This window comes from Aquila chrysaetos, chromosome 15 (genome assembly GCF_900496995.4).
Source record: "Aquila chrysaetos chrysaetos chromosome 15, bAquChr1.4, whole genome shotgun sequence".
Classification (NCBI taxonomy): Eukaryota; Metazoa; Chordata; class Aves; order Accipitriformes; family Accipitridae; genus Aquila; species Aquila chrysaetos.
Window position 1 is genome coordinate 29520307 of NC_044018.1, and position 27157 is coordinate 29547463.

The following is a 27157-nucleotide window of genomic DNA, read 5'->3' on the forward strand; positions in this document are numbered from 1 at the left end:
GTGCCGGGCACGGGGAGGCACGAGGAGGTCATGAAGAGGTGCTGAGATACGGGGCAGGTTTGGAGGATGGGTCCGTTGAGGAGCTCGGCTCAAGGGTGCAGGTACCAGCTCTGATGTGTGATAGGACTCAGGAGCAGAATCGACACGCAGAAATACGTTGGGCTGCAGCTGATACCCACCAAAAGCCGATGAAGAAGAGAGCGGTGCGTGCATCCCTTCATCAGAAACAGGATGAGAGCGGCGATGCTGTTTGCGATAGGCACCCGGCGGGGTTGACATCACCCTCGGAAGGCTGCTGCCGTGCAGATGTACGTGTCCGGACCAGCAGGCAGTGAGAGAAACAGGCACTTCGGGGCATGAGTCACCTCGTCCCGAGGTAAAGATCTCAGCCAGCTCAGGAGAATCGCACCCAAGAAGCGATTGCACCTTAAATCCCTGCCAGTACCGTGAAGGCAGGTCTGGCAGCTGCCAAGGAGCGTGCGCCTCGATGCCTGCAGAGTCTGGGTTTGGGCAGCAATCGGTTTTTTGACCAGTTTGGTGTTACAATGCAAAAGCACGTTGATCCCCAGGTGGAAAGGCAGTGCTACGTGGATTAGCATCCCCCCCCAACACCCCCTCAGCAAATGGGATTCTCTCCATCCACAGAACAACCCCAAATCTGCAGGAGGTAACAAGAAGCTGAGTGTGCATGGAGGTGCTCGGGGGTGATCAGTCTATAGGTCCTCCTGTCTTGCCCAGGAGACATATGCGATCACCGGACGAGAGTCCTGCACTGTGTCCAGCTGACCACCAGGCTTTTTTAGGATGCTAAGCTAGCGGAGATGTGGCTTCCATGATTCCCTGAGCCCCTGCATCACCCTTGTCCACGACTGTGTCTGTTCTTGGACAAGATGAGTTTGGCGCATCCTCAGCCAAGCAGAGGGGGAGGCAGTCACCCACACATTGGAAGCAATAGCAACCTCAGACTGGCCCTAGGATTAAGATGATTAGAAGCTGCTGGAATTTGCATGGCCTAATTAAAGATTCACTGAGCAGACACAATGAGCCAGAGCTGTAGCAGCTAGCCCGGCGCTCGCTCCGTGTTTCCCCATGGGCTGCTCTGGGTCATATTTCAGGGCAAGATTCACATCACATCATTAGGAAATCCCTGCTCTCACGGGACCGGGTGGGAGCTGTGTCCTCCAGGCACGTAGGGACACAATAGCCCCGGAGAAGGGGACAGCCGGGTGTTTTAATGCCCAGCTTACGGCAGAGCTGTTCATTTTGCCTTGCAAGCCGTCCGAGGCTGAGTTAAACCCAGCTTTGCATCCTGGCTGACCGCAGGGAGAGCTGGAGACAGGGGAGGGATGGCCGCCAGCCCCTCTGCAGCCGGCAGAGACCTTTCCCGAGCAGTTTATGGCCGCTCCGCATTAGCAGGAGCCCACGGCAGCGGCTGCTGCCCACTCTGGGACATCCCCACCCCAGGACACCCCCACCCTGAGCGGCCGTGGGTGGCCATGCTCCGAGGGGTGGAAACCTCCAGCAAGCGAAGGCGGATAAGATGGAAATGAGCAAGCGGGGGAAAAGGAGGAGTAACCTCCTCAGATGCGAATACAGATGTTCCTGTTCAACAGCTCAAATTTGGCCTGCTTGCATTTCTCAGCCTAATGATATTTTTTTCACCTCTCGACCCAAAATGGGCTTCCCGGCTCCTTGGCATTGCCCACAACAGCGGGAAACCCCGGATGGCATCTTAATTTTGCAGAGATTTGGACCTTGGCCCTTTTCTCCACCACCAGCACCTGGTTGCCAGGTTGCCCAGAGCAGAGTCTTTCTCCTGGTTATTGCTCCTGCCTGCAAAGTCACAGCAACAGCTGGGAAACAGCCGGATTTACCGGATGAGGGATTGCCTTCCTCCTCCTCCCTCCGCCCCGCACGCCGTAGGTGGGAAAGCTGGATGGTGGCTGGATCTGGGAACAAAAGGAGGAAAATCATTCGAGATGGGGGTAGCCCTGTTTGTTTTCAGAGAGCTGGAAACAGGCTGGTATTTTATCCCGCTCATCTCTTGAGAATTTGTCCTTGAGGCTTTTTTTTTTTTTTTCGTCCTTTAAAGAAGCATTTCACATATGGGAGTAACTGGAAAAAATAATGATTTAGACCTTGTGAATATTAAAGACTCAAAGGCAAAAGGAAGAAGGAAAAGTTAAGGAAATGGGGAGGTCCCAGCCCTTCCTGGTTCAAGGGAGGGTTACAAATGCTGCCTGAAAATGGCCCTTTGGGAAAAAACTATTGTTTTTCCTTCTCCTCTCATTAATCCTTCCTTAAACCCCTGCCGCAGGTACCTACCAGTTCCTCATGGGCTCCCACCCAACTCTGGTCACTGTGAAACCCACAGTGGTCTGTCATTCAATTTGCGGGTGCTGGCTCTCGGGGACATGGTCCTTCAGATGCCACCAAGCCCCCTGAAAAATTTCAGTTTCCCAGTGATTTGGTGTCTGTCCTGGTGATTCGGTGTCTGTCCTGGTGATTTGGTGTCTCGGTGACTCAGTGTCTCTGTTTTGGTGTCTCCTCCATGGGTCTAAAGGACTTTGTAAGGCAAAGCTTCTTAATTTGAACATTTCCAAGGGGCTGCAGCCGTCACATGAGCTCAGCCAGGCTGAGATGTGACAGGCCCTGAGTCTGGTTTTCTTCCTTAGGTTGGTTTGCGTACAAAAATGAGACCTGCCTGGGACCATCCTGTGCACTGAGACCCGCTGGTGCAGGGGTGCTGACATCCACGTGTGATGAACTGGATTAGGTTTAGGCTTAGGCTTAGGCTTAGGCTTAAGCTTAGGTTTAGGTTTAGGGCTAGGAGAAGGGTTAGGGTTGGGTTTAGGGCTGGATTTGGATTAGCAAATGCCCCTTTGCCGCCTGTGCCAGGCAGACACACACCTTGCAGCTCTGCAGACCTGATGGGCACTGCTGCCCACGCACCCCTGCCTGCCCTCCCCAGCATCGCCCCGGCACCCGCCTGCCTGCAAAACGCAACACGGCCGAGGATTTCCTTTAATCTTGCTTTTCCCAAGTGAAATCTGCCACTTCTAGAGCAACCGTAACGCTAATTGTTCGTGATTTAGAGATATTTTGTCTGCGAAGGGAGGTGAAAGCCATCTTTTTCTGGAGGGCTGATGATAAGCCCTTGCTGGACTCAGATCTGAAGTGTTTACAGCTCTTCGGAGACGCAAATCTGGGAATCATGTTTCAGGAAGAATTGTAAGAAGCAAACTGGGTATGGAAATACTGGGAGAACAAGATGCATCATGCTCACCAAATGATAATTAAAGGAGTAGCAAATGCAACTGCCTGGGAAACTGAAATCTTCCTTCCTAAAAGAGCAGCATCACTTCCATGACAGCATATTCCTGCTCAAGTTAGAATCCAATCAATGATCCTAAAATGGCTAATATGGCTATAGTTATGGCTAAATGACTATGGCTAAAATAATACCTATAGCTGTTTTATTTTCAACAAAAAAAAAAGCATACGATAGCTTGTGTTAATTCCAGAATAGCTGCTAATTCTGTACCAATTAGGAGATAAAACGCAGAAGCGGAACTGCTTATTAAATTACAAATCATGCAGACTAAATCCGAAGATTATTTAACGCCAAGTGTTTCAGTAAGACACTTGCAAAACTGCGTTGGAATAATAATGTCACTGTGGAAGTAGTATTAATCAAAGTAATGAAAATATAAATTAGGAAAGGCTTAGCCAATAAAAAGGAAATATATATAGTTTGAGGAAAAGAAATACATAAAGTAGCTACATTAAAGAATAAAACAACATGCTTAGAGTGCAGTAATTTAGAACCATTTTCCCTAGAATCGTATTTTCAACACTGATTTGTTATCTTGTCCTGGTAAGCCAAAGAGATGATAAATATAAAAGATTTCTTCTATAACCATCTGCCAGCAAATACACTCATCAGTAATACAAAGAGTTCAGCCATTTCTTCTTGAGTTTCTTCTGTGCAAATGCACTAGACCCTAGCACTAATCTTTATGAAACGATGCCAAAATAGGTGGTATAATGGAAATAGCAGCACTTAACTCTTTCTGCCTTTGGGGACCGGTCACAGGAGGGGAAGCAGGTTTCAGCATTTTGCTGCCCCGTGTATCTGCGGTTCCTCTTTAGGACAGCCCCGGGGTTATTAACAGCCCCGACGCATCTCGCCATCTCCGCCGATGCTGCGATTCAGCATTTCCGAGCTCCGTCGGGCGTTTCCTTAAACAACCCGGCCCTCGCAGCTCCTTATCTCATCTGCCGAAGCCCCTTCGGGTTTTAATGCCAGGCTCCGGTTTGCTGCAGCGACAGCCCGGCATGCCGGGCATGGAGGCAACCGAATGCCCTGAGTTTGCAAAGAGGCTGAAATAGCAGCTCTGCAAACCTGTGCCCATCGTTTCAGGGCGAGTGAGAGATGAGAGCGTTGTTAATGAGATGTGACCCTGGTTTGCGGGAACATCACTAAACCACTTGCAATCAAATAATCTTGGGACGAGCATCACCGTCTGTAATTTAATAAGCAATTCTGGGTCTGTAGCTTAGCCCTTAATTGCTGCAGAATTAACTTCTGTTTGTCAGCCAGCACAAAGCTGTGTCCAAAAGGTGAGGACACAGGGTCCTGCCATCCCGTATGTGCTTGGGGACAGCAGGAGGGACCTCGACGGGTCCTCGTCCCGCGGCTGGGCAGGGGACGGTGCAGGATACAGAGATGGAGGAGGCGTGCAGCACAGTCAGGAAATCTAACCTAAACCCGTGACCATTTTTTCATCCAGGGGAAATAAACCCCATCCTTGCACGGCCGACAAGGCGGCAAAGTTGACTGGTCAACCCAAAGCCACGGCACCTGCCCGTCGAGGTTGCAACACAGCCCTGCGCGCGGCTTTCTGCCCACGCCGTCACACGTTTGCACGTGCAAACCCGTCGCCCCGGTCCTGCGAACACCCGAACGCCGACAGCCGCCCGCCGCGGTGCCGGGCTGGCACCGTTCCACCGCACGCGGGGCAGGGGGAGTCCCCCCGGGAGCCGCCGGCCGGCGTGGGCACCCGGTCCTCGGTGGGAAAGGCCAGCCCTGGAGCTATAAAGAGCATTAGCCTGACATCTCACGAGCTTTATTCAGTGCTGACACTGTGCATTTGCTGCTTTTCCCACAGAAAGCCGGGGCCGGCCCGCTGCGTTCCTGGAATGCTATTTTATCCCCAATTTGATTTACGAAAGAGCCCGAGAGGAGCCTGGAGATGGAGAGGGCTTTCAATTGGCTTCAGAGATCTTGCAGGCAGAAGGGGAAAAGCTGGGAAAACGCCCCAGAAAACGCCTGGCGAGGTTTTTGGGGTGGGCTTGAGGGGTCCGAAGCAGCAGCCCCCGGTGCAGGCACGGTTGGGGGCTCAGCGGGGACCCTTCCCCTTGGCAGAGCTGCACCCCAGCCCCACGGCAGCACCCCCACCACCCCCCCGATTTTACCCCCCGCCCATTACTTTCGCCCAGTCCTCAGCATCGCCCCAGGACAGCCTATTTCTGCTGCCACCTTTATTTATACTCAGCTATTTAAAGCTTCAGGCTGTAGGCAACGTCTGGGCGCTCGCCCTGGGAATGCCGAGTCCCTCAACCAGGGAAACGACCACAAAATACGGCCGCTGCCTCCAGCCCCGCTGCCGATTCCACCACCGAAGGGAGGGAGCTTTGCCGTGGGCCCCGAGATGGGTAACCGGGGCTGCAGCGAGCCCCGGGGAGCAAACGCCAGCCCTGTCCGTCACCTTGCAAACCCTGCTCTGATTTACAGCCCCTGGGAAGGGGCCAGGAAAGGTTTCCCAATCCCGCTGATGGGGTTTATTGTAGGGATGCCGAGCGGGAATGCTGTCCGCGAACTCCCAGACCTCGGAGAGCTTCTCATCTCCCAGGGAACAAACACATCTTGCTGGAGACTTGGCTCCGGGTAGCTGCCACCGCGGTCCCTTGGTGATCGGGGGAGGCGGGTGCGTGTCAGAGCAGCCTTGAAATTAGTGATTTGTGCTAACGAACAATGGGGAGGCGACCGGCAGCCGCGAGCCCTTGGCTCCAGCATTGCGAGGGGGGACTCAGCCTGCCCGTCAGGGCTGAGGTACCCGCGCCGGGGGCACCGCTGCCGGGCAGTAAATCACGGGGAGACGGGAGGTGACAAAGCAACACTAAATCATTTGTGCCTTGAACTCCCCATGAAAATGGGAATCTTTTTTTTTTTTTTTGGCCAAAACGTGGGCGATAACAGCTGTTCTTATGAATTATCTGAGTCCTTAAACGCATAGATCAAAGCCTGCAGGATTTTGTTAAGGGGCGTGCATCAGTCCCAGCCCATGCCACTGAAGACCTGAGCACTGATGAGATTTGAGGGGTCAAACAGCCATTTGCACTGACGCCAGCACTACCAGTCTCACTGGGAAAGATCTGGGAGCAGCAGCTGAAAAGTCTCCCTTAGCAAAGTCACCTGGCTCCAGCAGGTCCCATAAGCCGAACACGCTCCGCACGAAAGGCGCATTTCCACGGGGCCAGGCCTGCCTTCTCCGGGAGATTAATTATTATTCAAGTGCAGATAAAATGAGCAAGTTAAATACAGCGATAAAGAGTTAGATAAAGCAGAGCTGCTCTGTTTGCATTTTATGGCAAGGCAGGAGCTCTCTGCTCGGAGCTAACCAGACTCGGGCAGCTGGTGCAGCCTGTTGGAAACGTGTCCCTGCGGCCGGAGCCGGTGACCCAGCACGCCGGCTGGGCACGCGGTTGCTGCACGGCAGCAATCCTCCGGCATTCCTGCACCTAGTTTGAACCTGGAAAAGCTGCAGGGGAAGTGCACGGGGTTGTTGGATGCTGGGTTTCTCCACAATTGGGATCCCACGCTGGTCATCACTGGTCCAGAGAGCTCTGCCATCGGATGAGTGACATCCCGCATAGCTCAGCGATACCCCTGTGCCGTACGTCGCTGGCTCCGGTGGGCTATATTATACAGCACTGCTGCGTGATGCTCTCACACCCCATCCCTAAAGCATCTTACTGGGCCGGTACAGACAGGACACTGAGCTGGATGGAGCCAGTTCAGGGTTTCCAGAGCTGCCATCCCTGGAGATGCTGGACCACGCACTGGCCTGTGGTGGGATGCTAATGCCTGATTTCCCGGGGGATTCAGACTTCCAGCAACACCCACAGCACACAGCGGCTGTGGGGTCCGTGCGGAGGATTGCCACCCCGGCTCCTCATGCACCATCCTGCTTGCCGAGCGAGCGGGGCCGCTCCGCACCATTCCCTGCCAGAACAGCTGCACCAGCCACGATCTTGGAAAGTTTTCTAAGCTCCACCGGGGCTGGGAGCCGTTCCCAGGAATGCAGGGTGGGAGGAAGCAAGGAGGCGGTGGCAAAGGGGCAGGCAGAGCTCTTTGGCAAGGGTGACAGGGCACCCTTCATCTCTGGGTCTAAACTGGGATGGGATGGGGTGGGATGGGGTGGGATGGGGGGGGATGGGGGGGGATGGGATGGGGTGGGATGGGGTGGGATGGGGTGGGGTGGGATGGGATGGGATGGGGTGGGATGGGGTGGGGTGGGATGGGGTGGGATGGGGTGGGATGGGATGGCATGGGGTGGGATGGGGTGGCATGAGGTGGGATGGGGTGGTGGAAGCATCAGCCAAGATGCAGGGAGAGGGAGAGGAACCACCCGTGGTCCTTGGTGGGGCCAAGGCAGGTGTCACGTCCTTGGCGTGTTGTGCTGCATCCGCACGCAGCCGCTCGGGTGGGGCTCCCCTGGGGAAACGCCGCTCCAAGAGCCTCCTGCCTTCCTCAGACCTCTTCCTCCTTCTCTTAATTGGCTCTAATTTGCATGGGGGGGGCATGTCTGTGCAAGGCAGGGATCCCTCGCCCATGTCAGCAGAGATCCAGGGGCCTGTCAAAGGTGAGCGAATCCTTGATATGCAAAGCGCAAGGCAGCCCAGAGCACTTTCCATCAGGCCGGGGAACTTTCCAAAGGTTCCTCCCTGCAGCAGCCGAGCCAGCATCCTCCCTCGGCGCGGCGGTGAGGCCGTATCCTGGCCCGCTGCCCCGGGAGCGTTTCTATCACAGCACCAGCTCCTTGAGAGCAGGAGCAGCTCTCAAGACTTGATCCCAGATGGGCTTTGCCAGCCAGCGACAGGCAGCCGAGCAGGAGGGAGTTTGCTTGAACTCCAAGCTGCATTTGCCGGTGTGAAACTCTCTTTCCACGACCCGCTTCGGGCTGCGGCAGGAGCTGGCTGCGGCCAGGGAGGTTTCCTTTATAATGGGCTGCGGGGGTTGGGAGGGGCTGCAAAACACCGCGCTGGGAGCCCAGTTTCATTTAGTGTGAAGTTTGTGCATGTCGCAAACCCAATGCCACCCAGAGCGGATGGATGCCTGGGAAATGACAGCTTGGGAGCCCTCCCAGGGCCCTCGGTGCGGCCCAGGAGAGATGCACACGTGGGTGGAGGAGATGCACACGCAGGCAGATGCACACGCAGGCAGCGGAGCTGCGCACAAAACTCCAAAGGACAAGCTGGGACTCGAAGCGAGAAGCCCCGGCTCGCTGGGACAAGGCGCTGGCACAGCACTCGCAGCCGTATTTTGGGGTGACCCCATCCCACCGCCTCTACATCACGTCCCCTCTACCGTCTGTGCCTGCAGCATGGGGCTCGGTCCAGGGCTGAGAGGGGAAAAGCTTTTGGCACTGGTGGTTTCCTGGGAAAGGGGAATATATTTAAAGTTGTAAATACAGAAAACACCCCGTGAGAAGGGCCAGGAGGAGCCTGCACCTCCCGGGCACGTTCTGCGCATGCACCCCACCGTGCCAGGCTTCAAGACAGGGGTGCAGAAGATGCATCTTTTGCAGCAGAATAATCAAAGGGGAACTTTTGCGCCCGTTTCTACAGCATCCCAAGTCCCCGGGTCATGCCGCCTCCATCCAACCCACCCACGTCTAGCTTTGTCTGTGGGGCCTCAGCTGGGAAACTGGACCAGCAGCGCTACAGGATGGGGAGCTCCTCCACCGTGCGTTTTAAATGCCACTTGTTGAAGTGTTTTCCAGGCAGTGCCCGGCCTCATCCAGCCCCTGCATTGCTCCGTCTCTCCCTGCCCAGCTGGGACCAGTGGCCGTACTGGGTTACCGGTGAAAGGGGCTGGGAGACTTTTAGCAAGATCCTGGGAGGGATTTGCACAGAGGATGGTTATGCAGCAGCTCCCCTGCTTTGGCTTGGAGATCCTGGACCAAATAACCACACACGAGAGCAGGCTCCGGGCACGGTGGAAGCGGTGACAGATCTCGGCGGGAGACTCTTCAGCGCCGTAATTGTGCGTGGGTGGTTGTTGTGATCCCCGGCTGCAGCGGAGCCCGAAGCCTCAAGGTCTCCAGGAAAAATGCCTTTTCTGCCTCCGAGTGCTCGTGGGCGAAGCAGACGGTGGGAGGAAGGATTGCTGTCCCCGGCCTGCACGGCTGCTCAAGGATTTGCCCAAGGCCACGCTGAGAGATCCTATCTCCCCAGGCCCACGTGGGGTGGCCCTGAGGGGTGACAGTCCTGGGGAGCCTGGTGTGACCCCCAAAGTCCCTGGGGTGCCTGATCAAGAAAGGAAGCAGGGATACATCAGGGATGCCTATCCAAAGTACTTGTATCCAGCTGACATTTCTCATCACTTTGCTGGTTGGGGTGGGGGCTTATTTAAATATATACATTTTTAAATCTTTTTTTTTTTTAAATTCAAAAAATAGGATTTATTTCAAAAGTAAAAGCTCCTTTTGGCAGAAAACCCTTTCTTTTTAGCCAAAAGCCCTCCCAGGACCGCTGGGCCACGCTCCAGGTCCGCTCCTCTGCCCTCCCTGGTCCGAGGCTTGGGGCCACCTCCCCAGTACAAAACGCCTCCCACTTTCCAGCACCTCTGCGCCCCGTTCTCCCCCCACCAGGCTGGGCCCTGCAGGACTGGCCAGAGCAGGGGGTTCCCTGCGATTCCCCAATCCCTGGGGTCTCGGTGGGGTGCTCAGGGGAGGGGCAGGGGCTCTTGGAGACACCCCTGACACCCAGGGTCTTGGTGGGGGGTGCCAGGGAAAGGCAGGGGCTTCCTAGGGACCCCCTGATCCCTGGGGTCTTGGTGGGGTGCTCAGGGGAAGGGCAGGGGCTCCTGGAGGCACCCCCGATGCCCAGGGTCTGGGGTCCCAGGGGGACATGCAGGGCTCAGGCTGGATGGGGGCTCCCACGGGTGGGCCTCCGGGCTGTCCCCCCCAAAGATGGTCAGGATGGGGAGGAGGGGGGTGTCCCCAAAAGGACAGAGGGTCCCCATCTGGAGGGCGGGGGGGTGTGTGTGTACCCAAAAGGACAGAGGGTCACGATCCGGATGGCTGGGAGGGGGGGGGGGTGTCCCCAAAAGGACAGAAGGTCACAGTGGGGGTGGAGGTGGTGTCCCCAAAAGGACAGAGGGGCCCGATCCAGAGAGCGGGGTGTCCCCACATGGACAGAGGGTCCCGATCTGGGGGGGCGGGGCGCTGGGGGAGGTGTCCCCAGAAGGACAGAGGATCTCAATCCGGAGGGCGGGGGAGTGGGTGGTGGTGTCCCCAAAAGGACAGAGAGTCCCGATCCAGAGGGGGGGTGTCCCCAAATGGACAGAGGGTCCCGATCCAGAGGGAGGGTGTCCCCAAAAGGACAGAGGGGCCCGATCCGGAGGCGGAGTGTCCCCAGAAGGACAGAGGATCCCAATCTGGAGGGCAGGGGGTTGGGGCGGTGTCCCCAAAAGGACAGAGGGTCCTGATCCAGAGGGTGGGTGTCCCCAAAAGGACAGAGGGTCCCGATCCGGAGGGCAGAGTGTCCCCAAAAGGACAGAGGGTCCCGATCCGGAGGGAGGGTGTCCCCAAAAGGACAGAGGGGCCCGATCCGGAGGCGGAGTGTCCCCAGAAGGACAGAGGATCCCAATCTGGAGGGCGGGGGGTTGGGGGGGTGTCCCCAAAAGGACAGAGGGTCCCGATCCAGAGGGTGGATGTCCCCAAAAGGACAGAGGGTCCCGATCCGGAGGGCAGGGTGTCCCCAAAAGGACAGAGGGTCCCGATCCGGAGGGAGGGTGTCCCCAAAAGGACAGAGGGTCTTGATCCGGAGGGCGGGGGGGTGGGTGGTGGTGGTGTGCCCAAAAGGACAGAGAGTCCCGATCCGGAGGGCAGGGTGTCCCCAAAAGGACAGAGGGGCCCGATCCGGAGGCGGAGTGTCCCCAAAAGGACAGAGGGGCCCGATCCGGAGGCGGAGTGTCCCCAGAAGGACAGAGGATCCCAATCTGGAGGGCGGGGGGTTGGGGGGGTGTCCCCAAAAGGACAGAGGGGCCCGATCCAGAGGGAGGGTGTCCCCAAAAGGACAGAGGGGCCCGATCCGGAGGGAGGGTGTCCCCAAAAGGACAGAGGGTCCCGATCCGGAGGCCGGGGGGGTGGTGGGATGTCGGACCGTGGGACCCCGGGGAGGGGTTGCGGGCGGGGTGCGCCCTGTGCCCCGGCCCCGTTCCCGGTCCCAGCCCGCTCGGGGGCGGGGCGCGCCCAGCCCGGCGCGGCGGCGGCGGCGGCGGCGGCGGCACCGAGCCCGTCCCGGCTCGTCCCGTCCCGTCCCGTCCCGTCCCGAACGGCCCCCGCGGAGCCTCCGCCGCAGCCGGAGCAGCACCGGGCTGCGGCCGCGATGGCTTCGCCCCCCCTCACCGCCGCCGCCGCCGCCGCATGAAGGTGCGCGGAACCGGAGCGGGCGGGGAGGCGGCGAGGAGGGGCCCGGGATTGGTGCCGGTAGCCCGGAGCCGGCAAAGAACACGACGAACCGGGCTGGAGCCTGGGACCGGTGCCGTTCGTCCCCCCCCGCCTTCGTCCTCTCGTCCTCCCCCGCCTTCATCACCGCCGCCCCCCGGGGGACCCGGGACTGACGGTAACCGGCTTTCGGTGCTCCTCAAGAAGATGCACTTATTCCGGAGCTCAAGCTACGAGATCCGGCTGGAGGGCGAGGGGAGCAGCCTGCCCCGCATCCAGGGCATCCGCTGGGTGAGTGAGGGCTGGGCGGGAGGGGGACGGAACCCCCCCAAACCCCGGGAGCCCCCGGGGGACGGTCCCCAAGCCGAGGAACCCCCTTTACGGCCAGCTGTCCCCTCCGCCCCTCTCAGCATCCCTCCTTGCACTGGGGGTCTGCGCTTAGCCTGCCGCGGGGTTTCGGGGGACGGAGGGGGGGTTCGGTGAAAGCCGCTGCAAGGGCCAAGCGGGGTCCCCCGGGTTTATCGCTGCCTCCAGCCCCGTTTCCTAAGCAGGACTTTGCAGGGCAGGGCTGGGCCCTTCCCTGCTTTCCCAGCTGGCCTGGCAGCGGGTTGTGATCTGTGACCCGAGCCCTGCTCCCCCCTCGTGTTTGCTGCCTGCGAGGCGAAGCGTGCAGGGAGCGAGGCGAGGCGTGCAGGGAGCATATTTTTGCCGCCGCCTGCCCTAACCCCTTCTCTAGGCAGAGCTGGCAACCAGGCATGAAATGAGCCCGGTGCTATTGTGCTCCGGCACAACGGCGGTCGGGCAGCGCACCCCAACCCCGAGCGTGTGAACAGGAAAGATCTTCCCTGCGGCCCTGCAACGCACGGGGTTCAAAACGTTCCCTCCCAGCCAGGTCACGGTGTTTCGACAAGAGGAACTTATCGCTTGGCAGCGGGACGATGCTCGGCATCACGTCCTCCCTCCCTGGGTCCGTGCTGTCCCCTGGCCAGGAGCTGCTGGTCTCTTGGGGGTCCCTGGGGTGCAAAAGGCACCCGGTCCCCGCTCTGGGTCTCTTCTCTGTCCCCTTTGGGCTGGGAGATGACCCTGGAGCCTGTTCACCTGCTCCAGCTGAGCTTCGTGACTTTCCGCTTCCCACACTGCTTGACCCGAAACAAACATTTTTAAGGAAAAACGTGAAATTACTTAAAGGCAACAACCCCCCTTTCAGCATTTCTATGAAGCATGCAAGCTCCTTCACAAATAAGAAAGCTTTCCTCTCTTTTCCCCTTTTTCCTGATTTTTTCTCCCCAGTACTCTTAGGAACTTAATTTTTGGGAGGATTTTTTAAGTGGCAAAAAGCCAGGGAACTCGGGAGAGCAGCAGGCTGGAGCATTACTGTGCTAAACTGCCAGACTAGGATAAATCTGGCAAAATCTGGCAGCACAGTGGCACGTGCAGTGTGGCAGGAGTGTCCCCTCCCCAGGTAGCTCCCCTGTGCATGGGGACAACCACGGGCCATTTGAGGGGAGTGGATGTGATCTTTGCAGGGAAAGGGGGTGTTTTCCCCACTTTTTGCAGGTACTCCCAGCGCACCACTCCTCGGGGCACGTATGGGAGAGGTGAATGGCAGGGAACCGTCTGGCCGTGCCTTGGAGCAGCAATATTGTCCCTTGTCCCCGTCGCTGCAAGCCTACGGCTCCTGGAAACTCCTCCTCGCATCCTGGCTCCATCTCATCCCTCCTGGGGACCTGTTTGCCTGATCCCAGTGCCAGCAAATCCCTTCCAGCTCTGCTCCTTGCTACGAGGCTCCAGCCCAGGCTCCCGTTCGCTGGCATCGGCGGGACATCGCAGCCCGGTGTCCCCAAGCAGCTCCGTCCTTCCCCCTTCCCAGAGTACAAGTGCCATCGTGCCGGCTGTCACTGCGTCCCTGGAGAGGATGGATGGGACAGAGCGGGTCCCCCAAGCCCCCCTCCCCGACGAGGCTCCCGGGGGGACAGCAAGCCCCTGGCTGGCTGCCGTGTCTTTTGAGGCTGCGGATGGGCGAGGACTTTCTCCGGAGCCGTAAAGCCTGAAATAACTCCTGTTGTTTTCCTTGGGATTCCAAACAAAAGCGGCGCGCGAGCGCGGAACGGTCGCTGCCGACCTTGGCCGGCCGCCCGCCGCTGCCGGATTTCTGGAGACAGGCAGGATCTCAGTAGCCGCGTGTCCCATAAGCAGGAAGATGGAAAGAGGCAACTCCTTAGGAAGCTGTTTGGAGATGGCAGCCGTGTTGCTGTGACAATTAGGCAAGGGGTGAGGGCGGGGAGGGCATCCTGTGGGTCTGGACCCAGGAGCTGGGGAGCAAGGATGCTTCAGGAAGAGGCTTTTGCGGCCAGCCATGAGATTTTTGCGTGTGGTTCAGACCTGGTCTGGCAATGAGAAAACCCCAGGAGGGAGAAATCGCTCCGAGCACTCATCCTTGGGCAGGGTTTTTCTCAGTCTCCTTCAGTGTCCTTGTGAGCGCAGCTTGGAGCAGGACCATGGCACGTCCTGGCTCTCTGCCTCAAGGACAGACCTCACTTACAGGATGACAGAAAAGGCTGTTTGGGGACTGGAGCAGATTTTGCTTGCACCCAAGGGGGTGACATGGACCTCCAGGTCCCACGGGAGGTAGCTCCACGCTCTGGCCACAGCCTGGCTCCTATTTGCAAACATTTGCTCTACAATTGCCAGTGCGTTTCCTGTTCCACGGGGCGGTCACGAGGCTCAGGAAAGTTTGCAGAATGAGTAAGTCACGGTGTCCCAGCCTCAGCGGCAGCGTGGCCGGGTCGGGAGCGTCCCCAGGGACCTGCTGCGTTCGCCGAGCCGCTTGTTTTCCGTCCGCTCCCCAAATCTCTCCTACGCCAGCTGCAAACTGCTGGGGGCAGGTTGGTTGCTCGAGCCATCCGGGCTGGCCAGAGGAGGATGGGGAAGCCCTGGGGGTATGGAAAGGGCTGGAGGAAATGAGGGAGCAGCCTGAACCGGGCAGGGTGTAAGCAGGCAGGGTTTGGGACAGGCAACCAGGCAGCGCAGGGCAGAGCACCCACCTGAGCACCCACTGGGTTTCCACCTTCATCACCCTCCTGCCTGGGCCAGGAGGTGCCAGGGCTCTTTGGTTTCCCCTCAGCTCCTGGTAGGTGGGTTTGTCCTTGAATTCATTTGTAAGGAAGGTTTCTGCAGCTAATTACTCCTCCCCTTGGCTTCCTTAATTGAGGCTTTCATCCGGACCGTCCCTCTTGCTGGAGTTGTTCAAACCTTCCCAGCCAGCCCAGAGCCAGCAGATCTGAGGAGGATCTGGCCCAGAAGACACCGTGTTTCGAGTGCCCACCAGCTCCACGGCCAGCCCGGAGTGCTGCAGACCCCTTACAGCCAGAAATAAACAGGGGCGACCACAAAAACTTCCCCTCAAGATGACCCCCGTGCAGGTGAAGACACCCCAAGGAAGGACGGCCCTCACCCCGTCTCGGGGTTAATGCTCAAAGTGCATTAACTGCCTCGGCCAGGGCAGCGCGTGGAGAACAGGTCTGACGGGTGCTCTCAGCTTCCCCCAGCCCATGATTTATGCAGCAGAGAAGCCGAGATGAAAGGTTGTTTATTCAGGGCCATGGCCATGCGGAAGCCCTCATCCCTCTGGGCAGCACCTGGATGGGAGCGTGGCCGGCTTTGCACGGGGATTAGGGCTGCAGCTGGGGTGGGTAATGGCTCATCCCTTCGTTGCTCTGCTTTTCCCTGGAGCAACCCCTCCCCAGGGGAAAAAACCTGGGAGAAAAAATGTACACAAGGACTAAAAAGCACCTGCTGATGGGGAATATCCAAAGGGATGAGTGGTCGTGGAGAAGCTGAGGGCTCAAGCGTAGCCTGGCAGGGATCGGCATCGCTCCCGGCGGAGCTGAACCTGATGCCGGGTTGTGCCGGGGTTGTTGGCTGCCGGTCCGTCCCGGAGAGCGGGGACCCGCTGCGGGGCCGCGGCTCAGACCGCAGCGTGTGCTGCTGATGGAGACGGTCCCCGGCTATTCCTGATGCTCTGATGACAGATCGCTCTGGAGGGACTCCCCGAGCCAAAAAGGGGGATGCTATTTTAGGATCGGTAAACAGTGAAGACATTAAAGAGGAGCCAGTTTAGAAAACAGCATTGGATCAACTCACCACGTGCGGATTTAAGTTAAATAGAGCAAAAACTTGGTGGGTGATGGGGGTTTTCCATCCCCAAAGGGAGTGGTTTTGTACTTTAGGCTAAGGGAGTACTGAATTGCCGGTGAACCAGCTGTGCTGTGGATCAGTGAGGTTTCCTATTTTGCTCTCTTCCTACTGACACCCATCCCACTATTTGCATTTTTTTACAGCTGTTGAGGCCTGAGTTCACATTTTCAGTCACCACCACGGGCTCCTGCTTGAGCTCAGAGCCTCTGACCACAAGCGAGGGAAATTTGGGCTTGTTTTCTTCTAATAAGCTTTATTTTAGGCATGTCTCTATTGAATTTTACCCACTGCTGTTTCCCCATACCCAGCATGTGCTCAGTGACTTTTTGCCTTGCTGATCCATTGTTTCCAGGATCTCCCCTAAAATCCTTTGGAAGAACAGCTTCATATTCACTAGCCCTTCAGTACCAAGGGAAGCACGAGGTTACACATCACCCATAGCAATTCGGCTCTTTCGCTGCCGTGCTCCTCTGGGCACCAGGGACCTCATGTCCCCGTGGTTTATTACAGCTGATTTTTCAGGATTTATTGCATAAGTTTTTCTGGCTGTGCTGTGATTTGAGACCAGTCCCCGGACACATTGCCTGCAGGGAAGGGTTTGGGCACGTGCTCCCTGGCTCTCTGCCACCCTCGTCCTCTGCAAGAACTCGTGCTCCCCATCGTCTGCCGTGGGACAGGCTGGCCATGGGTCCTGTCCTTGTCCTCCGCAAGCTGATCCTCCAGCTCTCCAAGGCTTTCTTGGGTCGTTCCTGTAACCTGACAGAATTTGGGATCTTTTCTGTCCTCTTTGTTTGGTCCCAGCTTCAAAGCTGGAGGAAAACCCCCAGGCTTTGGACATCTCCCTCCCCTGAGGCTGTGCCAGCTTCCCCAGGTCCTTCTGAAGTCCTTCTCCTCCAGTGGCAAGCTCCATGTCTCAAATCCGATGTCTTTGATCCCTGTTTGCAAAGATTTTACTTTTCACTTCCTCCTTTTATCTCCCAGCTCCCTTATTTGAATGCACTTCCCTTTCTGAAGTTAAACATAACCGCGGGGGGTTGCTGGGGGTTCGGTCCCTGGTACACACGTGTGTTTTCAGCAAGCATGGGGCAGAGTAAAGGCTTTGCCATGGTTTTAGGAGATCGGTGCTGGTGAGCATGCAGGGATGCTTGCCTCCTTGCCTGGTAAAGAGCTGAGGATGAACTGTGCCTTGGGGGAGGCAGGAGCTCCCCTAGGGTGTGTGGGGTGAGGGGGGGGCATGGCAGAGCCCACCCGGCCACCAACCCCCTTCTTTTTGGTTTTCCAGACCCCACTTTTGGACACTGAATCCACCCTGGACTACGGACACAGCCTTACCCAGGTGGGTGGGCTGGGAAAACCCACAAGGACATGAGTTTGGGGAGGGTGGGGGGTGGAGAAACATACCTTGAAGGCTGTGAGGGGTGGGGGGCCAGAGCACCCCCATTCCATGGAGTCCTCGGCTCGGCTCTGGGCTGCTCGCTCCCTTGGGCTCAGTCGTTCCCAGGGGTGGGTGATGGAGATCCCGGGGTGCTGGGGTGGGCGTGCGGGTGTATCGCACCTTGGCAAGGTGTTGGGGGCACAGTTGACCGTGCGAGGTATGTCACCCACACCGTCCCCGCTTCCCCTGCAAGCCGTATAATCCCTTTCCATCCCCAGGCATCCTCGGAGAAGATCTGGCGAGCCGGGAAGCTCCTCTTCACCCACCTCACCAGCACCCGCCCTGGCCTCATCCGGGACCACAAGCATCACCTGCGGCATCACAGGTGGGACGGCCAGCACCCCTGCCACGCTGGGGGGCACCGCGGGCTGCCGAGCACCCCGGCAGCCCTCCGAGGACAGCAGGACTTCTCCTGCCCATCCCAGGGAGGGGTTCGCCCGGGGTGCCGGGTGCCGCAGCTCCGTTTCGGGGGCGATTCTCACGCCCTCTCCCCTTGCAGGCAGTGCTGCTCCGGGAAAGAGCTGGTGGACTGGCTGCTGAGCGCCGGGCTCGCCGTCCAGACGCGCAGCCAAGCCATCGGCATCTGCCAGGTGCTGGTGGATGGAGGTGTCCTGACACACGGTGAGGGTGGGCGGTGGCGGCCCCCTGCGCGGCGGCGGGGTCTCGCAAGGCGAGATGGGCGCGCTGGGGGATGCTGGGGTCTCCCATGGGTGCACGTGGTACCCCGTGGGTCTCCCGTGGGTGCACGGCCGAGCTCATGGCGCTCTCCCCTCCCCGCAGTGAAGCAGGAGTGGCATTTTCAGGACAAGGATACCCAGTTTTACCGTTTTGCCGAGCTGGAGCTGAGCCCCGAGCCCAGCGCTGGGCTTCGGGATGCGGAGGAGCTGCTGGAGGCGCTGGCCTTCCTGGCCCAGCTGGGTCCCGACGCGCTGCTCACCATGGCCCTGCGCAAGCCGTGAGTGACTGGGTGCTCCCCAGGGGCCGGGGGTGGGACATGGGGCTCATTTTGACCCCGCTCCGTGGGGGTCTGGAGCACCAAAGGGGCTGCTGTGGATGGGGTGACCTGAGAATGTCTTCCACGACTGTCATATGGGGTGGAGAAAGAGGCTGCCCGGCCAGGGCAGGGGTGTCCATGCCTGGAGAGGGGTGTCTGTGCCCCGGGACGGGGTGGGCAGAGGGGGTACAGATGGCTGCTCACCCCCCGCTCCCCTCCCAGGCCTGCCCAGCGCACAGAGGATGAGCTGGAGCTCATATTTGAGGAGCTCCTCCACATCAAAGCTGTGGCTCATCTCTCCAACTCGGTGAGTGTGGCTATGCCCTGCTTCCCCCACAGCCTGTGTGTCCTCCCTAACCTGCTCCTGGTCCCAAAATCCTCCTGCATCCCATCGCTTCCCATCTGGGCATCCTCTCCCGGCCCTCTCTGAGCATCCCTGGGCACCCTTCCCACCTTGTCCCCAGTGCCCATGCGTGTCCCCTCCTCTCTCAGCTCCGGGCTGGGGTGACCCTAATGGCAGGTGACCCTCTTGCCGCAGGTGAAGAGGGAGCTGGCGTCCGTGCTGATGTTCGAGTCGCACCAGAGAGCAGGCACCGTGTGTGAGTATCGTGTGCCCCAGGAGCTGTGCAGGGCTGGCCGGTCCCCCAGGAAAAGGTCCCCAGACCGGGGAGGATGGCTGGAGCCTTTTCCATCAGTGTGGATGCTCCTGATGTCTCTTCGTGGACTAGGGATGGAGGGGACCGGAGCACTCGCTGCGTTCGCCTGGGCTGGGAGCTCAGGATGGGGGGGGGGGGGCTGAAGAGGGATGCTTGGGGCTCCCCCTCTTCAACTGCTGGATGCCGCCGTTTCCCCTGCAGTGTTCAGCCAAGGAGACAAAGGCACATCGTGGTACATCATCTGGAAGGGCTCGGTGAACGTGGTCACCCATGGCAAGGTAGGTGCGTCCCTGCGCAGCGAGGGTCTCCAGACACCCCGTGTCACTGTCCCCCAGCAGGGACGGGGGCTCCCACCCCATCCCTTACCATCCTTGCCCCCCCCCCGACCCAGGGTTTGGTGGCCACCCTGCACGAGGGGGATGACTTCGGGCAGCTGGCGCTGGTGAACGACGCGCCCCGCGCGGCCACCATCATCCTGCGGGAGGACAACTGCCATTTCCTCCGCGTGGACAAGCAGGACTTCAACCACATCCTCAAGGCGAGCAGGGGGCTCACGCGGTGCCGGCTCCGAGCCGGGACGCACCACGCACCCTCTCCATGGTGTTTGCAGGGGAGGACGCTTTTCTGCGTGCCAGTATGGGGTTTTGGGGTGCAACCAGCCAGCCAGGCATTGCGTGATGGATCCGAGCTGGGCTGATGGCTGGTTTTTCTCTCTAGGATGTGGAGGCCAACACCATGCGCCTGAAGGAGCACGGGAAGGTGGTGCTCGTCCTGCAGAAGAACCTGCAGGGTGGCAGCAGCCAGCCAGCCACGGCACGGAGCAGCAGGTGACAGCAGCCTGTCCCCATCCCTCCTTGCAGCCATGCCGGCAGCGCTGCCAGCCGATGCTGCCTGTCCCCCTGACTCCTCTGCTGCTCTCTGCCTTCCCTTGGAGGAGTCTACTGGGAGGACCGTGTCCCTGGAGGGGGAACAGGGATGCCAGGCCATGCTGACCACTTGTGTTGGGTGGCCCAGCATGGTGGCCAAGCCCAGAGCTGGGGTGCCGCTTCCCTGATGTGCCCGGTGCTCTGCCCACCAGGTACTTTGTGATGGCTGGGACGCCGGAGAAAATCCTGGAGCATCTGCTGGAGTTCATGAGGCTCGACGCCACGCTCTATGACCCCGTGGGTAGGTGGGGAATGTCCTCCCTGCTTCGGGGACCATGTCCCAGAGCCACTCTGAGATGGGCAGGGGGCTGCGGACAGGGTGCCGGTGGAGGGACCAGCACCGAGTGGGGCTGCCTTATTCCCAGCGTTCAACCCCAAAAAGCTTCTCCTCTCACCCTAAAATCCCCTGTTGGGACTGGGAGAGGGAGGGAGCTCCAGGGCTGAGAGCGTCTCCTCTCCCACATCCCGCCATCTCCCTCTGCCTTTGGAGAGGAGCAAAACCGGGTGAGACGGGAACCAGGAGATGTCCCCAGTGGGTAAAAAATCAGAGCTGCCGTGCTGCCCTCATCACCTGCTGCGTTGGAGTTAACTCACTGCGAGGGCTGCACTAAAAGTGATTTAATTTTCTTTCATCCTCCAAAGCCTGCAACCTCGCCAGCCCTCTCCGTGGTGTTTAGGAGCAAAAAATTACCTGCAATGAGCATGGTCACTGTGGTGGGGGAGACCACAGGGCAACCCCACACAGAGCACCGGTGACCCTTTCCCGGTCAGCCGCACTGCCTGGCTGTGATCACCATGTCCCCAACCTGCTGGACACCACGAAGGGTGAATGATGGTGGCCCGATCTCTTGCAGATACACTGCTGGGGGATTTCCTGCTGACTTACACCGTGTTCATGCCGACCTCGCAGCTCTGCAGAGCTCTGCTGCACCAATATCCTTCTGCGGCTGGATTTGGGGGGGGACTGGGCTCCATCCTACGCGATGCATCCCCCCCTGCCAGGGACCAGAACGTTCAGCTTGGTCCCTGTCACCCTGGTGGGACCTCGGGGGTTGGCCAGGGGACCCCCAAATCCCCCAGGCTCTTGGGCACAGGGCATATATCCCTATCTCCCATCCTACCCTGGCTGCACACGTACGGGGGTCCCCACCTGCTCCCCACCAACCGCGTTGGTGCCCTTGACTGGTCCCAGTTTCCGTGCGGAGCCGCTGGAGGGCTCGGAGCAGGAGAAGGCCACCTACTCCCTGCACAAGCGGCGGAAGATCCTGAGGCTGGTGAGCCAGTGGGTGCTGCTCTACGGGCGGCTGCTGCAGGGCGACCGCAGCACCACGGCTCTGCTGCAGGTACCAGGAGTGGGGCGGAGAGGTGGGGGGAAATGTCCCCGGAGGGGTCTGGCTGTGACCACCCCACGCTGACCGCTGGGCATCTTCGTCCCGCAGAACCTCGCGGACCTGGCGAGCCGGGACCCTCGCCTGGGTGGACTGGTCCAGGAGCAAGCGCAGGACCGCCGGCGGCCCCGAGCGTGAGTCCCCCGGGGGAAGGAGGGACGTCCCCATCCGAAACAGAGCCTGGCTCTGTCCCCCCACGCCACTGCTGATGCCCATGTCCCTGGGTCCTGCACCCCTCGTACCCGGGGTGGGGGGGGGTTGTACTTTTCACGGGGCTGAGCTTTCAGCCAACAAAGCAATGATTGCCAAGACTGGGGGGATGCCAGCAGCTCTCAGGCCACCTTGTCCCCAGCATGGGATTTTCCCAGCCACAGGGAGGGTGTCAAACGCTGCCAGGACTCCCCTGTGGGGCAGGGATGCTCGGGGGGGCTTGGGGGCTGCAGGACGCGGTTCTGTCTCCAGCGCAGATGTGGGCTGCGGGGCTCTAACACTGCCTTGCTCCTCTCTCTGCAGGCTGGAGAACGGAGACGGCAGCGTTTCTCCCCAGCCCAAGGTAGGGGTGGCCCTGGAGGGGTGGGGGGGGTAGTGGAAAGCTGGGTCACCCCTGCCGTCTGGGGACCCCCGGCAGGAGGGGTGGCCGGTGGGGAGGCATCCTCCCTGCTCTCTTCCACCTTGGCCGCAGGCTCGGAGCTCGGGGAACTGGCTCACAAGCCAGGAGGAGGCAATTTTGAACAGCAGCTGTGCCTTAAGAGCCCAGGACAAAGGTACGGCCGCTCACGGTGGGGACTGTCCCCTCCCCGGCGGCTGGGACACTAAAGCCCTCTCCCCCCCCGCCGTAGTGCCCTACGAGATCTACAGACCGGACCATTCGTGCCTGATCACGGTGCTGCCCGTCAACGCCTCGGTGCGGGACATCTTGCGGTCCCTCGCCCCCCGGCTCGGCCGGGATGGGGAGCACATCCTGGTGAAGGTGAATTCGGCCGGAGGTGAGTGGGCTCTCCCAGGGATGCCACCGTGCGTGGGCTGCCACTGCGCCATGGTAACGGTTGCCCCGTGCCCAGCCAGGATCTGGCCCCTTCTCCATCCCGGCACCGACCGTCCTCTCTCCCGCAGATAAAGTGGGGCTGCAGCTGGATGCCGTGGGGGTGTTCACAGCGCTGGGGCTCAATGAGAGGCTCTTCGCCGTGAGCGTGGAGGAGCTGGGCAGCCTGGTGAGCACCGGGTGGGGGGGGTCCCCAGGATGGGCAGCACCAGGCTGGCCCCCTGAGCGGGGTTTGGGGCTGCAGTGCCTCCGTAGCAGCTCAGGGTTGGGGGTGTCCATCCCTCCCTGCTCCTCTCCCCCCCGGAGAAGGGGCTGGCGTTGCCCTCCCCGCCGCGGTGGCTAATGGCAGGAGGGGTCAGGCGTCCTCTCCTGCGCACAGACCCCCCACCCCGAGCAGCTGGGACCCCATGTCGGCTCCTCGGAGACCCTGGACCTCATCAGCTCCAAGGACCTGGCCAGCCACCTCACCGACTACGACTGGAACCTCTTCAAGAGCATCCACCAGGTAGGGCCAGCGCCCAGACTGCAGCAGGAGACACCTCCGGGGTGGCTTTCGGGATACCCCTCAGCTGCCGCCTTGGGCTTCGCAGGTGGAAATGATCCACTACATCGTCGGGCCGCAGAAGTTTCACGACGTGACCACGGCCAACCTGGAGCGGGTCATGCGGCGCTTCAACGAGCTGCAGTACTGGGTGGCCACGGAGCTGTGCCTCTGCCCCGAGGTGGGCAGGCGAGCCCAGCTCCTCCGCAAGTTCATCAAGCTGGCTGCACAGTGAGTGCCTCACCGCCTGCACCCCGGTCCTGCGAGGACGGAGCCGGTGGTGACCTTCTCGCCTGACTCTGTCCCCGCCTGCAGCCTCAAGGAGCAGAAGAACCTGAATTCCTTCTTCGCGGTGATGTTTGGTGTGAGCAACACGGCCGTCAGCCGCCTGGCCAAGACCTGGGAGGTAACCACCTTCGGGCTGCTGCCAGCCCTGCGAGGTCCCCCGTGGTCTGCAGTGATGGATCGGGGTCCCCTGGCTTGGGCAGCGGGCAAGGGTGGCCCGGGTGCTGGGGTCCAGGCAGAGCCTGCACCCATAAGCTCTGAGCAAGGGAGCTGCTAAGGGCAGGGAGCGCATTTCCCACCGGGCGGGGGGCCAGGATCAGCCCCTGGGTCTGGTTAGACCCAGCCAGGGGCCAAAATACCCCATACTGGAACGGCAACGGGCTCCGAACATGTTGCTCACGAGCACCCGGAGCAGGCGGTGTTGCAGAGCCCACGGAGGTGGAATGAGGCGGGTGGAGAGCAGGAGGTTCTGGGAGAGCTGGGGGGGTCTCTGGGGGTGGGAAAGCCGGGGTGCCGGCACCACTGACCCTCTCTCTGCGCAGAGGTTGCCCCACAAGATCCGAAAGCTGCATTCGGCGCTGGAGCGGATGCTGGTGAGCGCAGCCCCTTCCCTCTCCACATCCCCCTTCCCAGCAGGGTTTGCCCCTGCTTCCCAAAAGTTGCAAAGTCACAGGGGTGCCGTGGAAGTGCTGCCCCCCCCCCACTTTTTTCCCCTGCACCCGTGGCAGGCAGCAGCCAGGGCTGTGTCCCCTGCCTGCCCCGCGCTGAGGTCCCGCTCCGTCCCCAGGACCCGTCGTGGAACCACAGGGTCTATCGCCTGGCCGTCGCCAAGCTGAGCCCCCCCATCATCCCCTTCGTGCCCCTTCTCCTCAAAGGTGGGTACCTCAGCTTGGAAGCCGGCGGGCCTTTGCTGGGGGTGCCGGTGGGAATGGGTTGGGCTGGGGTGGCGGGGACCCCTTTGGATACATCCAGCCCTCGCCAGGGAGCAGGAAGCCAAATCTGATCCCTAAATCCCCCTCCCCAGACATGACGTTCATCCACGAGGGCAATCGCACGCTGGCCGAGAACCTCATCAACTTCGAGAAGATGGTGAGTGGGGCGGGTTGGCTCCCCACGGACCCCCACCTTAGGGGACCTGCTGTCCCCGCATCCCCTGGGATGCAGATCCAGAGCATCCCCGCGGCATTAGCGCAGACCCCCCGGCAGCCAGGATCCCTGGGGGGCACGGGGCAGCCGCAGCCGCCGCTGAAGCCAGAGGGGACTGTGTTTTACCAGCCTGGGAGCAAAGTGGGGCCAGGTGACAGCAAGTGACCTTTGTGCATTGCCCACAGCACATGATGGCAAAGACCGTGCGTGTCCTGCAGCGCTGCCGGGGCCACGCACATGGTGAGTGTTCCCGGGTGGGGGCAAGGATGGGGCTGGGCACCAGGGCTCCTTTGGGATGGGGCTGAGCTCCTGCTCTCTGTCTGCACCCAGCTCCGCTCTCCCCGCTGCGAAATCGCTCCCCGCACCGGCCAGAGGACCCCAAGGCCGTCAGGATCTCCACATGTATGTCTGGGGTTTGCCCATCCGTCCCCCACTCCTGCGCTGGGAGACCCCCACCCCTCGGGGCTACGTGGGGCTGGATGAGGGGGGGACATCCTGTGGGCATCAGCCTGGCTACAGCGGGTGAAAACTGGTCCAGATGCTGTCGATGCCTCGGAGTACCCAGGGATGGAGGCTGAGCTCCCTCTGCTGAGTGGTGCAAGCCCGTGGGTGGCACGCTGCTGGCTGGAGGCACCAGTCAGCATCTCCTTGTCCTGAAGAGAGTCACGGAGTGCTTCCAGCATGTCTGAAGCACTCTAGTTGTTAGGCAGCAGGCTGGGGCATCGCTTTGCCCCATGGAGCAAGTCTGTCCCCGCTTGCTCCTGCTCCTTCAGCTCCAGTGGGTTCCTGGAGGTGATGGAAGGGATCCGTGAGCTGAGGGAGAAGGGATGGAGGGGATCCATCAGCCAGCGGAGGCGGGATGGAAGGGGATTTGTGAGCCAGGGGAGAGGTGATGGAGGGGATCCATGAGCTGGGGGAGAGGCGGTGGAAGGAATTTCAATGAGCTGAGCAAGAGGCGATAAAGAGGGATCCTCCAAGCTGGAGGTGATAGGTTCGATGAGCTGAGCTAGAGGTGATGGAGGGGATTGAGCCAAGCCAGCAGCAGTGGAAGCGGATCAGTGCGTCAAGCAAGAGGCAGTGAAGGGGGATCCATGAAATGAGCCAGCGGTGATGGAGAGGGTGGGCAAGTTGAGCCGGAGGTGATGGAGGGGGATCGGTGAGCCCAGCTGGAGGCAGGAGCCCAGCCCTGATCTCAGCTCTCCCTGGCAGGCTCGGAGCAGTCCCTGAGCGTGCGAAGCCCCGTCTCCACCTGGGCATACCTGCAGCACCTGAAAGCCATCGACAGCCAGAAAGAGCTGCTGCGGCTTTCCCACGACCTGGAGTCCTGACTGGGATGGACGGCCGGAGGGCCGGAGGGGGACCGGAGCAGGGATGCGGCAGCCTGTCTGCCGGTGGCGGGGGCAGCCCCGTGGCTCTGCTCCCGGTAGCACTGGGCACAGGGCTGTGTTGGAGCCGGCCAAGAGCAGCCTCTGCTCGGCCGTGCCGCCGGCTGCGGGCACCAGGTCTGGCACCGCAAGGCAGCCGGCAGCCCATGTCGGCTGCGGGCAGGCGAGGGCCACGGACAGCAGAGTGAGCAATAGAGGTATTTTTGTATGCAAGGCTGCACTCCCTTTTCTTCTCCATGCAGCAGCCTGGATTCACTCCCTGCACTGGCCCCAGGGGGAGGAAGGAGCCCTGGCTGCCCCCCGATGCTGCCCACCCTGGAGGTGCCAGGCTGGAAGATGCCCCTTCCTCCTGGAGGGACGCAAGCCAGAGCATCCCTATGAGCAGGGAACGCCACGTCTGTCTCCAACGGGGTGCAGACACCCAGGCTGAGCTCAGGGTCTGGCTCATGCTGCCCCACGGATCCTGCCGGCAGCCCCAGAGGGGACCTGCCCTTCCCTCTGTCCTATGTGTCCCATGGGACGTGCTGGCTGTGTCCCCTGTCCTGGCCTCTGGGAGCTGCATGACCCCAGCAGCCACAGGGGAGGTATCTTGATCTTCCCCAGGACTGTTGGGGCTTAAACCAGCCCATGCTGCCAAACCTTGGGCTAATCATAACCTTCTCCGTGCCTCAGTTTCCCCACATGGATGGGGGCAGGACTAGCCACGTACAGCCGTGACGCAGAAGCAGGACAGCATCCCTCATGGAAGGAAGCTGTGGTGGCCTCGTGATGGAGATGGTGATCTGCTCTGGCGGTTCCCAACCCATGCCCAGTTGCTGCTGGGCCGCGAGCAGGGGTTTGGGGGCGATGTCTTTGAAGGAGTCAGAGCTGACAGACCCCAGGGGTGAGGAGCCCCATCCCTCCACCCAGAGCATCTCTGTATGCGCACAGAACAGTTTTAGCAATGACCTTCCCAACGCTCTGAGCAGGCCTGCATGAAGCTACGGGGTGCAGAGGAGATTGCAGCCCCTAAAAGCTCCCACGTTTGGAGGGTACCAATGTGGGGGAGGCTCGCAGCCCCTGGCAGGTCCATGCCCCAGCTGGGACACCACGGAGCCACAGCACGGAGCCGCAAGCCAAAGCCCCCCCAGCCTTGCCCCAGGTACGGCTGGGCTACGAGGGGCCAGAGCACTGCTGCATTAATTGCTCTTTTCAGTCTCGCCATGCAGATGAATGGGTTGCTTAAAATAAAAGTCCCCATCATACCTAAATAATGTTTCAAGCCATGCAGCCAGCTACGAGATGGGATGCGGGCTCCTTGCAGCTCCCAGCACCACATCCATCCCAGGACCACCAGTTGCCCCGCAATGCGAAGCCTGGCTTTGTGGTTCCCTGCAAGGCAGTGGGTGACCGTGCTCGATGGGGACCACTTTTTGACACCTGGC

At 60.1% G+C, this 27157-nt stretch overlaps 1 protein-coding gene across 2 annotated transcripts; it reads left to right on the plus strand.

Moving 5' to 3' along the window:
- Positions 1-11550: 11550 nt before the first annotated feature.
- On the plus strand, positions 11551-26983 carry RAPGEF3 (Rap guanine nucleotide exchange factor 3). Of its 2 annotated transcripts, XM_030037734.1 has the most exons (27): positions 11554-12029; positions 17218-17271; positions 17589-17695; positions 17870-17991; positions 18151-18325; positions 18587-18671; positions 18903-18963; positions 19222-19298; positions 19412-19558; positions 19738-19847; positions 20099-20187; positions 20801-20879; positions 21139-21289; positions 21386-21468; positions 21848-21887; positions 22017-22098; positions 22174-22320; positions 22448-22545; positions 22756-22881; positions 22967-23148; positions 23233-23323; positions 23745-23795; positions 23990-24077; positions 24227-24291; positions 24534-24588; positions 24679-24750; positions 25558-26983. In XM_030037734.1, exons 1-27 carry the CDS (start codon positions 11718-11720, stop codon positions 25674-25676), a joined length of 2868 nt encoding a protein of 955 aa, XP_029893594.1. In that variant the 5' UTR covers positions 11554-11717; the 3' UTR covers positions 25677-26983. The 2 variants fall into 2 exon arrangements, with proteins under 2 accessions (XP_029893596.1, XP_029893594.1); XM_030037736.1 differs by lacking the exons at positions 24679-24750; positions 25558-26983 and having other exon boundaries at positions 11551-12029; positions 24478-24588.
- The last annotated feature ends 174 nt before the right edge of the window (positions 26984-27157 follow it).